This window comes from Mus pahari, chromosome 12 (genome assembly GCF_900095145.1).
Source record: "Mus pahari chromosome 12, PAHARI_EIJ_v1.1, whole genome shotgun sequence".
Classification (NCBI taxonomy): Eukaryota; Metazoa; Chordata; class Mammalia; order Rodentia; family Muridae; genus Mus; species Mus pahari.
In genome coordinates this window covers 70,792,893-70,805,836 of record NC_034601.1, presented here as the reverse complement: position 1 = coordinate 70,805,836, position 12,944 = coordinate 70,792,893, and the positions used below count along the sequence as shown (strand labels likewise).

The window sequence follows — 12,944 nt, the reverse complement described above, 5'->3', positions numbered from 1 at the left end:
CCCTGAAAATGTTAGAATTTTGTTTCAAGAAGTTTTTTTCAGTTCTTTTTTATTGGATATTTTATTTATTTACATTTCAAATGTTATCCCCTTTCCCAGTTTTCCCTCTGCAAACCCCCTATTCCATCCCCCCTTACCCTGCTTGATCAAGATACTAGTTGAATTAACACTGCACAAAATTGTTACATTCATACAACCTTACCCGGGTACTTTTACCCAGCACATGGACTGCTCAGCTCTTCTATTCAAAAATCTCTACTTGACACTTTCCTAACACATCCTTTAATTCCTTGTTTTTATGACAGACATTTTGCAATTATTAGACTTCTCTGAAGCTGTATTTTCCACATATTTCTGTATCAGATCAACCAAGTTGTCTCTATGCTGGGAACACCTACCACCTTGAATTCATGGATAAATCTTATTCTTCCTTGGTTTGGGGAAACACATGAGCTTATATGGCTTTAGATATAACTGGGGACTAGGGGTTACTCAGTCTCTTCAAGTATTTCTTTGCTTTCTAGTTTTTATATTTTCATACAGAAAAGGGATATTTGCTGAGAACTCATCCTTCCCGAAGCATTTTGCAAATATTTGGCCATGATACTGCTATAAGGACCAACAAAACTCCCGTTCCAGTATTACTTACTCTAAATGTTAAAGGATGGAAACATCCAAATAAATGTTTCAGAAAATGATGTGTGCGCTAAAGATGCATCTCACCAGCACAGGCAGAGAGCACTAGATGAGCAGGAGAGATCTTCACTGATCTCGTTGAAGGAATAGCTAAAGAAGTAATAGACAGATAATATGATTATATAACTGCCTAGGGACAAAGACACTCTGGTGTAACAGTGTTGTCGGCCTACTTTAGAAACCTCAAGAATCCTTGATGTACTTGGCTTGGCTCTTAAAGGAACAGAAATAGCGCTGGATGTTGAAGTACAGTCTTTGAGAGGAGATAAATGAGAATAAATAGGGAGTAAAAGGGAATAAAATGTCTTATACACTATTTCTGAGCTATCTTTTTATTGAAAAATAGACTCTTCTCTCACACAATACAGCACAACCACGTCTTCCCTCCCTCTACTTCTCCCGCTCCCCCACCTACTCTCTCCTCCAGATCCACTTCCCCTCTGGTATTTTTTCTTCAGAAAAGGACAGCCAAATAGGACAAGACAAGATAAAATATGACCAGGGAAAAGCCCTCATATCTGGTCTGGACAAGACAAGGAAAAGGGAGGATGAGTTCCAAGAGAGCAGGCAGAAGAATCAGAGATGCGTCTCCTCCCACTGAGGAGTGTCACAAGAACACCAAGCACAGCCGTAACCTATGCTCCAAGGGCCAAGAGCAGATTCATGCAGGCCCCGTACTTGCCAACTTAGTATCTGTGGGCCCATATGAACCCTGCTTAGGCGATTATGATCTCCTGGTGTCCGCCATACCTCTGACTTCTACAGTCTTTCTTTTCCTTCTTCCATTGGGGAATCACTGAACTCCTGGAGGAAGGACCTGATGGAGACCCTCCAACTTAGACTTTCTTTCCTAATTATGGCTGGCTGGGGGTCTCTATTGACACTGGTCAATTGACATATGGATCTAAGCTCTAGAGAAGCAATACTTGAATTATAATAGCATGCTGTTGATATTTGAACTCACAGAGTCACTGGATAAGCTCATATCTGGAGTAAAAGTATAGTTTAAAAATAGACTAATGCAGAATCTTGAAATATTCCAATACTTAGTGCTTGTTACGAAAGAGAGATGGAGGGGGATAAAGAAAGAGGAGTTAAGCAAAAGGAAATCATAATACATGGCATCCTGGAAGCTATACCGAGGTCAGTGCGCAAAGGTGATTCCTGTGTCTCCATGAACAGCACACAGGCAGATAATGATGGCTTTTGGCTCCTCCCAGTGTCTTGTGCTTTGGTTTCCTGGACTTACATAATACTTAGACTTACTCACAGATAGAATAGAAACTGAGTGCGGCTTTGTTGTCTACGCACTTTTCACAGTGCTACCACTTCTTTCGTGCCTTCATTTTTCTCTTTTGTGCATACTGTAGATTCATGTCCTTCTACCAGTTATTATGCTAACTAGGATAATTGTGATAATTATTGCATGTTGTCAAAATTTGCTGAAACGTAGCCAATGTTGTCCAATTAATCTGATGTTTTTGTTCTTTCTGAAACCATTCTTGATCATTCTTAATGGACTTTTTTACTCTAGTATCAGTTTCCATTCCAGAAACATTTTAATTTTTTACTCCATAAAATTGTAATTGATGATATATACTTGCAGGGATTTTCATCTTATTTAGAAAAAGATAACTATAGAGGCCAAAACCCCTTCCTATGAGAAAACAGCGTTTTGGACAAACTTCAGGAGGCTGCTCTTGTACCATTTCTTATCGTAAAGTGGAGAATGGATTCAGTTTACACTCACAAAATCCTACTTATTTTAATGTCTGTTTCACTCTCGTGTTGCTCTTCCATGACTCTCTTGCTAGTTTTACTTCCTAAAACATCAATACCTGAACCAACACCACCATTTGTGAATAACACTATTTTATCCTCCTGGTATAATGATAATTTCCTCGAAACTAATAATACAGTGATGGTTAAGAGAGACTATGCGGAACAAACAGAAGAATAGTAGGACGAAAAGTTAGTATTCTATCGTAGAGCAGTATGGCCACAGATAACAGTGCTGGAGTATACATTTCAAAATGGTGAGTGAAAGAATTTTGAATAATTTCACCACAAGAAAATAAGGTTAGAGGAAATGTATATGCTTACCTTGACTTAAACGTTACAGCATGCCTACATCAAAACTTCAAATGTCAATCCCTAAGTATGTCCAGTGGGAAAAAAATAAATAAAACTTACTTTGACAAAAGCATTCCACAGTAGAATCAGGGATGCTACAGAACGGAAATTCTGCAGAGTTCTAACTTTTTTGTGTTAGATATCTTCTGGAAAGTTCTGTTATGGAAGGAAAGTTTCTTGAAACTATTTTCTTATTACAATCTTCAGAAGAAATCTAGATCCAACCAGATGGACAGCAGTCCTGGGCCTGCATATGCAATCAAATCTGACTTCTCCTCAAGTAGTGAGACGGGTGGTTGATCAAATTGTCATAAACCCTCATTATGACAGACGCAGAAAGGTCAATGACATTGCTATGATGCACCTTGAATTCAAAGTAAATTACACAGGTAAGAGAACTACATCTAGTCATCTCATCTGCTGACAGCAAGCCAAAATGAGACTTGAAATGTCACCCAGAGCAGTACAGGTTTGAAGTCACAAAAACTGGCAATTCTCTGCAGACATTTTTGTAACCTAAATGCAATTGACGTATAAAGGAAAATGTATGAAATCTTTCTCATCCCAGTGTTTAAATCCAGCTTTAAGGAACTCTTACAGTTCTCTAATGGAGAAGCATCCGGAACTGTGCCTGCTGCATCTGTTTGCCCTGCAGTAGAAACATGGGTCCATCTACCACAATGCACAAAACAAGACACAGGAGAAAAGAGCAGATGCATGGGCTATGTTGCCCACAAGCAGCTGTGGCAGCATCAGCACCCTCTGTGAAATTAATTCATTTTTGCAGAACCTTATAAAACAATTATCGTGATTATACTCATGTTTAATATGCAAGAAGTAAATTTATGAAGTTGGTCTACATGTGGATTATGGTAAAGCAGACAATTACAGTCTTTAGCAGCACCACACTTTAGGGGTCATCTTCTTTTCTGTATTTTTCTTGTATCTGTGGGCATCAGATGCTCACTGAAAAATCTAATTACTTGTAAGTGGATGCTGAAAGAACAAACGTGATTCTCCTGTAAGATCCAAGTAGAATAACTGTCGGGGAAGCAGGTTTAACATGGTTATAGGTGTCAAAAATATTTTAAAACACCACACAGTATGTTTTTCTTAACTAACTTTAAGAGAGCATTAAAAGGCACAGGCAGAGCCAAGCAGGCAGAGGCACTTTCTTATAGGCTTGATGACCTGAGTTCACTCCTGAATACCTCAAGATGACAGGATAGAACCAACTCTATAGGGTTGTCCCCTGCCCTCTACATGTAAATGAGTAAAATTTTACATACATGTATACCTATAAATATATACATATCTATGCATGCGTATATATAAACATACACATATAAATAAAATAAATAAAAATTTAAAAGAGCATTTCAAACATTTTACAAACTTGGAACTGTTCTCAAATGAGTACCATGAATATTTAAAAACCAAATACAAATGATGAATCCTGAAGTAAGGCTTTCAGGACAGAACAAAAAAGAGTAATTAGAGAATAAACTAGAGGAATCCAAAGAGACCACCAATACCATAAAATCAAACACAAGAAAGTACTGATCCTGAATGTCTTTGCCTTTTATTATCTGAAGGTGTTCTGGCATAATGAAATCAAATACAACCATTTTAGATTTAATGTTTAGAAATGGTTGGTTTTGGGGTTTTGTTGCTTTTTTTTTTAATTTGTTAGAAACAAGAGTGGCATTCTGTCTCTCTGAGTATGTTTGTTTGTTGTTATTGGTCTCCTCTTGTTTATTTTGTTTTGCTTGAGTTTTCAGATTATATACAGCCTATTTGTTTACCAGAAGAGAATCAAATATTTATTCCAGGAAGAATTTGTTCAATTGCTGGCTGGGGATATAATAAAATAAACGGTAAGTTATCACATTTGAAAATGAGAAAATGTTTAGTAGAAAAATATGTGCTACTGAAATTTGCTGTGGATATTTTAATATTTTTAATACATCTCTTAGTCTATTATATTTGCAGAACCTGCTAAACAATTATTAGAACTATATTCATGTTTATGCATGTTTAATAACACCTAACATTTTCAAGTTCCTTTCAAGACTACAACATCTTGAACAGAGTTTTGAATGTTCAGTAAGGCTAGACAAAAAGGAAAGACACTTTTGTCTGGAGAACCTGAGTTCTACAGTCACAAAATATTATAGTAATGATAGCTAATTGTTTCAGATGTATTTAAAATAAAATCCACAAGTAAAAGTGAGAAGCTTAGTCTCAGAATCAAAGTACTCACTTTGAAAATATCCTTTGGAGAAAATGTATGTAATGGCTCAATTGTTTTCCAGCTTTTGGTCTTATGAGACATGTTGACATGAAACCTCAACAGATGTCATACATGGCCATGTGTAAATACATTGTTTCCATTCTGTTCTTTAACTTTGCTTTTAAATGCAATGAGACAAGAGTTGGGTCAAGCTGATGAAGAAACTGTGTATGCATGTAAGAATATACTAAAGAATAAACACAAAATAATCTTTAAAAAATAAAAGAGCCAACTTGCTTATTAAAGAAAGCATCAAGCTTTAGGGGCCAGCACGTACCAGCTTGCTAGCTCAATACAATTCTCTATAACAGTCACACTATCTGTCTGACAGTATCTCATGACTGCTGTCCACAAAGTATATTCAAGGCAAAGACTATATATATTTTATTTCCTCTGCTTGAAAAATGCAATGCCTTCTTATCTTTGAAACTTAAATAGTAAAATGATTATGAGAAGGATGTTTTATTTTTCAAACTTCAAAAAAACAATTTTTAGCCACAATATAGACATTAAAACAAATTATCTGCTAACAAGATTTAAGACTCTTTATTCCATGAATTTTTTTTTGGAGCTGAGCAATCATGGCTTACTTACTGTGCCTAAAATATATGTTTAATTGAATTAACATGTCTCTAAAGGCCATGTGGAGCCAGAAGAGGCAAACAACATCAGAAATCATTTATAATGAAATGGTGAGAACATGTTTCAATCCTTTTTACATGTTTTCATGAATTTTATTAATTTTGCCTTATGATGTATACCCTCTCAATTTCATAGAATCCCATTTTCTGGTCCTAGGAATATATTTTATTAATTAATTATTGAAGGTATTTAGGAGCATATTTTTCATTAGGAAGAGATGAGGAGAAAACTGTTTAAGTTGGGCAACCAGTACTTTAAAATAATCAATTTTGGCCATATATTTTATAATATTATTTTATATTTATATCTGTGTATCTTTTCAATCATCCAGATAGACACTAATATAAAGAAATAAATACATGCTGCAGAGATGGGTCAGCAAACAGTTGAGTGTACACTGTTCTTTCAGAGGACCTGAGTTCACGCCAATGTAGTCAGTTCATAACTAACTGCTTTTAACTCTAGTTTAAGGGTATCAGACACCCTCTTCTGGCATCTGCACTCTTTTGCACCTCGGCACACACATACATATAACTTAAAAGTAATAAAAACAAAAAATGTTGTAAAAGAAAGAAATGCTAAATATACAGACATTGTTCATAGTTTCCTTTACAAAAGATCTCTGTTACTTATTCAAACAAAGTTTATATTCGGGGGCAATTACAAAGAGGGGTTTCTGTTTTCATTGTATTTTTTCTTCTGATGACACATCCTTGTTGTTCACAGGACAGATGACAGAGAGGTACTAAACGTTCCTCTCGGTTACAGTCTCCTCCTATGTTTGCTTTCTTAACTTGAAATCTGCCAAATTTTTTGTATCCAGTGACAGGCAGTATGTGGTTTACTTGGGATCATGGAGTCAAGAGCTATTTCTACATTCCCTTCCCAACTGTTTACATCATAGGACCTAGACATTTAAATCATCCATTGTAGACCTTTATGCCATAAGAAGAAAAGAGGGCATATTTGAGACATTTTTCCCCTAGATAACATACAGCTACACATGTACAAATACTGAGGTGTGTGTCTGTGTGTGTGTGTGTGTGTGTGTGTATGTGTGTGTGTGTGCATGTGTGTGTGTGTGTTGAATTGCACTTAAATCACACACATAACCAGACATACACCTTGTTTTTTTTTTTTTAATATAGTAATGTTCTTAAGTTATCAATGAAACTTACCACAAAATAGGATTGTATATATTTTTACAATATTGCCTGGCAGATATAATAAGTTACATTTAAGCTTCTATCTCTTTTGTTACATCAGAGAGAATAGCTAATCATGAGTAAGTGCTTATGTTCCTTTTCTGGAGGTACTAACACCTGCTTGCTTCACAAGCTTCTTGGGAATAGTAGTTTAGTAAGGAGGGAGAGATTCATACTTCCAGTGAGTGATTTGTGATACAAAACAAATGCAAACACACAATGCTAAAATATGCTTCCTTTCACTTCACCTGCCTGGGATGGCAAGCTTATTGCCCCCAGAGCAGAGCACAGTTCATCGGGCTTTGTCCTCTGTTCAGTGTGCACCTGCTCACACACACACAGAACCACAAAGGAGCTGAATGCCTTTATACAGGAGGAAGCACCTCCTCAGGTGCTGGATGAAAAGCTCTTCTGGATATCCAAGTTGGTGCTGATTTCCATGAATGAACTCTTTGTGCTGGCAGACTTCGTTTCTACCAGCAATACTGTAACTCTTTAAAAAATACTGAAAATGTCTAAAGACCACCCTAGTCCAATCCACAGTTCTTACTACCCCTTAAGAAAGGAAGAAAGAGATGCTATCCATTTGCCAAAGTGCACAGATGGGTTTATTGTGTACTTTAAAGTGCAAGGTTGGTAGTTAGTTCCATTATACATCCACATAGTCCTTGATAATGAGAGCAAAATGCTGGGATAAATCAGATGGATGGCATTTCATTCAAGGATGCCTGTTAATCATTACTGACTGGCTGTCTGCATTTCCCATTTCAAGCAGGATCCACTGTTGATGTACTGAAAGAAGCTGATGTTCCTCTTATATCCAATGAAAAGTGCCAGCAACAGCTGCCAGAATACAACATCACTGAAAGTATGATATGTGCAGGATATGAAGAAGGGGGAATAGATTCTTGTCAGGTAAATATAGTCCAGTAGTCATCTTATACATTGAGATAGCATTTTCTTTGTTTAGATATAATTTGGGAATCACAAAATCACTAAGGATGCTCAATGACCCTTTCATGTTGAAAATGAGTGACTTTAGGCAAGCTTTTAGGTAACTTGTCACTTATGGAGAAGGTTAAGAAGGATAACACAGTAAAGTGATTAGCAAACATTAAAAACAGACTCATTAGGATATTTTATTAGGAGACTTACTAAATACATTATCAGGAAAATCTTAAGTATTTGAAAATTAATGAAATAAAATATTAATGTATCCACATCTACTGTATTAAATTAAACTAAACTTATTACAGAACAAATGAATAATTTACAGATGTGAAAGTAGCCATTTATACCATGAGAAAATGGTTATACTACATTAAAGTGTAGCAATTTGTTTTATATAATAAATAAATATATATATAAAATAGTTTGACAATAATTTTTAACAGACAAGAATATAAATTTGTAGACATACCCCCTAATTAAATCAATGTCTTAAGTTATGTTAAAATTTCAGATTGCTTTTATATTTATTCTGCTTTGATAAACACTCTATACAAATCAAATGGCTTTATACTTGTTTAAAATTTACCTCTAGATCTTTATAGTTTCTTTATAAAATAAATAAATGTGCTAAGGAAAAGATACATTATCACTTAACATGTGATTTGTAGAATTATTTGTAAGAGGGAAATCAGCTATGCAGCTTCAATTACAGTTAATGGGGGTGGGGGTTGTTTAGCAGACACCTCACAAATGAGGTAGAAAAGATGATGGCTAAAGCTATTGATCTTAGAGTTCAATTATGTGAGTAACTCATTCCAGACCTGTGAAATCTTGTTTGGCTCTGCTTTCAACAGGATCTAAGCATATTATTCATTAGCAAGAAAAAAATTCCTAATGCATAGAAATATTTCATGCAATAGAATGTTGTTATAGTTGAGTAGCCATCACTAGATTGTAACACAGTTTTTTTTTTTTTTGATTAACTTTACTATTAACTGATCAAATAATAACACATTATTTAAAATGCTTAATATATCATTGTTTGAATATGTTCATTGATTTTTTTTTTTAGCCTTTAAAAATCTGTTCAGTCAGGCATGCCAAATTCCTTTGCATATTTGAGGTAGTCTTCTGAGTTCAGAGCCAATAAGAAATAGTATAAAATAACTTCTCATTGATAAGAAAAGTAAATGTCATCTCATTATTCTCTCAGAAACTGCATTCTTTATCAGCACCATCAAAAACATAGCCTAAAGTCCATCAAATGGATCTCTTTCCATGGAACTTGTTTAAACTGCAAATTTTAGAATACAACATACAACAGCTAATCAGAGTATTAAATTGAGGCCCAATGATGAATGTTTTCTTATATATATAAAATAAAGTTTGAGAACCATTATTCTAGATAAAAATAGCCAATATACCCTCACATTTAAATAAGTTAGAGATCTTTTGTGTTTTTATTAATGTATACTATATATTCTTATATACTGCAAGTAGTGTCCAAGTATAAACACACAGGTTTAGTATTTTGTGTTGTTTCTTTAGTTTATAATTTAAGTACTTATATTTATTTGAAATAATAATAGAAACATCATTGAAAAAAATTATAAAATCAAGGCCAGGAATTTACATAATAAATAGCATAATGTGTCTGGATATTGATTTTTTCACCCAGGAGAAAGGCAGCAAGCCTTCTGTATGGTTCATGAATCTCTGCAACTCAAACTGACTTCGTATACACTAAGTAAATTAAAGTCCTTAATTCTAACATCAATATCTTATATTTACCTAATAAAATGTCAATTATTTTTATAAAATAGGAAGAACCAGGTGACTCCTTTTAAAAACCTCTGACTAAACCTTGGTTTAGTTTTAATGACTTCAAAATACTATGTAACATATGGTGGACATGACTTCCCCATAAGTATTTCAGATATACAGATGAAGGCCTCAGCATACAAAAATGGAAATCACAGCCATTCCTTCAGACAGTTTTGTTTCAGGTGTTTCACCTTGAATATAGGTAACCTGTGCTTTCTGGTGCCTCTTGAAATCCTCTGCACCCAATTGTGAAGTTGAAGGACTGTGACAAGTCACCTTTTCCCCTTGAATATAGCACCAAAGATGATGAAACTGTCAGACAAGGAATCTCTCAAGATAGTTCCTAACATCTGTTTTAATTTTAAATATTCTATTGAGGCAATCATTTCGTTCAAAGTGTATAAGGTTGCATACTATTTTGTGATATAAAAACAAATAACTTTCTGGGAGACTGGGGGATCTCTAGCCAAGCATAGCCAGTTCCAGATCAGAAATGCTACATATTGAGACCTTTCCTCAAAAATAAATAAATACATAAATAAATAAATAAACAGAATTCAGATAAATAAATAAATAACCAGAATTCAGTGCATAATTAATATGAGAGAAATTTTCATAATTAAATAATACTACTACATGTCCATGTCATTTCTATTTGCATTAGAAAGGAAACATTGCACACAAATAAGACCTATATGATTAAATATACTAGGACCCACTATCATTTGCATTATGATCAAAAGACATCCTCCTATAAATGAAATCTCAAGTGAATGCATATTCTGGTTGCCAGAAGACATGAGATTTACTTATTTCTGTTGAGATCTTAAGATTTTCAAATCTAAAATCATGATGTGCAATACTGTGGTTCCAAATTTGGCTTCCTTATTCAGGGTGAACACTGGAGAGGAAAGGAACAAAGGAGGAAGTGAGAATCCAGAATGGGTGGGTCAGCAGTGCTGGAAAGAGAAGGAATTCTCCAAAAATTTTAGTGGTATAGCTCTCTTAGAAGGTATTCAGTGAAACAGTGTGTGCCCATACACTTTATTCAGGGTGAACAAGGGCTATATACACAAACCCTGGAGAGTGGGAATGAGTTTTCAGAGTGAATATAAATCACTGAGCAGAGATTACCATACTGGGGTTGCCTCATTTGCATGGAGAGGCCTTTCTGGAATGTGAGGTGCTTGTTGAGTGGGTTCTAATCTGGAGAGATGTAACATTCCCCAGGTAGAAGACATGGGCGGCAGGCCCTCCAAATCAGGCAGAGAAAGGAAAGTCCTGATAAGAGGAGGAAGTCCTCCATTTTGCACCAAGCTCAGGAAAGCCATAGGGATAGACTACAACCTTAACACGCAGTAATGTGGTCCAACAGAATATTTTGCCTTTTCTTCAAAGGCTTTTCTGATCTTTCGCACATTAGTGAATTAAGTGGTTTGTTTAGGATGACATGATTTTTTTTTTATTGTACCATTTTAGGGACTATGCTGAAAAACAATAATGAAAGTGAGAAAATAATTGCTAAGAGGTGTACCATCAGAATTATTAACTTCCTGTTGTTACCATTTGCGCCATCTCATGAGAAAGTATTCTCACGGCTGGAATGGCAGTGAGAACACAGAAGCATGGCTGTCAAGCAATCATATTCCTATACATTAGTTTTTGATTGGTGGGCTTAGCATGTTGTCCTTACTGATACTGACTGGCTATCTACCCACACTTTTCTTTTGTGGTTCTCACTTCAGGGGGATTCCGGAGGGCCATTAATGTGCCAAGAAAACAACAGATGGTTCCTTGTTGGTGTGACATCATTTGGAGTCCAGTGTGCACTGCCTAATCACCCTGGGGTATATGTCCGGGTCTCACAGTTTATAGAATGGATCCATAGCTTTCTACATTAGGCATTTTCCTGACCCAAACATAAGTGATGGGCAATTTTTTTCCTCATTTTCCTTCAAACTAGTATGGCAACTAAGAGTTTCATGAGAAGAAAAAAAATTATATTTTTAGCTAAATCATTTAAATGCTGGAATGGGGAAGAGAGACAAAACTATAAATTAAAATTAATCTGTGCAACATAAAGTTACCATAAAATGCATTTCTGTTTCACAACAATTACTCTTCTATAGACATTATTTGTCTTGAATAAATTGTTATCATTTTCTGTTGTGTAAAGGGATATTATTTTATGACATTTTCCATACATGTAAGTAAAAATGGGTGCAGAAGTGAAATGAAGTAGTTTCTCTGGAGTGTATCATTTTTTTGAAATGAGCTGTTGTAACACATCTAATTTCAATTTATTGTTACCAACAGAGTCACTGTTGTTTTCTTTCTTCTCCATTCACATACATTTCTATTTAAATATAATATTTCCCTGTTCATAAAACTACATTTATTATGAGCCCATGTCACAGACACATTCACATCATAACTGTGCTTTTCTTCTAGGTAAATAAAACATGCAAAGGTTTCTCTCCTGTCCTAGCATCAACATAAAAGTCAACTACTTTACACCCACATTCTCCACAAATAATCTTTACATTGACTTCAAGCCATCTTTTTTAATCTAAAAAAACAAGTTTAAAAATATACAGTTTATAGACTATCCTGAATATGTGAAAATTTTGTTCAGACACAGCTGAATTACCCCACTAAAGGCAAAAATGTGTAATAAATTAATTTGCTCCACTCCTTTAATCTCTTGGATTATTTCCAGAGTAACTGCAAATGTCAGTTCAGTTTATCACACAGAATTTGCTGAAATCCACACTAACAACACAAATGCATACATTCACACATACACTAACACAGATACAGATATTTCATCAACATAAAAATACTCATTTTTTTCATTTTTCTTTCATGAATTAATCCAATTAATAAATGAATAGGGTTCAAATGAGTTGTATTAAAAGAAACAACTGCTGTGATTTGCTTTGGGGAAGGAAAAAAGCTTGAGCTATACTTTAGATGGGATAATTACAATTCGATGTGTTTAAGAGACACTAGAGACAACTCTGCAGGTGACAGTGACCCTGAAAATGGAGGGCAGAGGTTGCAAGGCAATCATGTTGTAACTGAAGACAGTCGGAGCATGGAAACCATGTCAGTAAAAGAAGAATCGCCCAGATGATAGGGGACTACATGTTCCCATAAGCACTGGCACTAATAATCAAAGGTCTCTGGACAGGCTCTTC

General features: G+C 35.1%; 1 protein-coding gene across 2 annotated transcripts in view; it reads left to right on the top strand.

Annotated features, from left to right (window-relative positions):
• Positions 1-12,437, top strand: part of Tmprss15 (transmembrane serine protease 15) — a 116,934-nt gene extending 104,497 nt beyond the window's left edge. For both annotated transcript variants that reach the window (XM_021209664.1, XM_021209663.1), the window contains 4 exons: positions 3,037-3,218; positions 4,611-4,706; positions 7,742-7,884; positions 11,490-12,437. In XM_021209664.1, coding sequence (XP_021065323.1) covers positions 3,037-3,218; positions 4,611-4,706; positions 7,742-7,884; positions 11,490-11,645 — 577 coding nt within the window. In that variant the 3' untranslated portion in view covers positions 11,646-12,437. The remainder of the gene's footprint in view (positions 1-3,036; positions 3,219-4,610; positions 4,707-7,741; positions 7,885-11,489) is intronic.
• Positions 12,438-12,944: the final 507 nt, after the last annotated feature.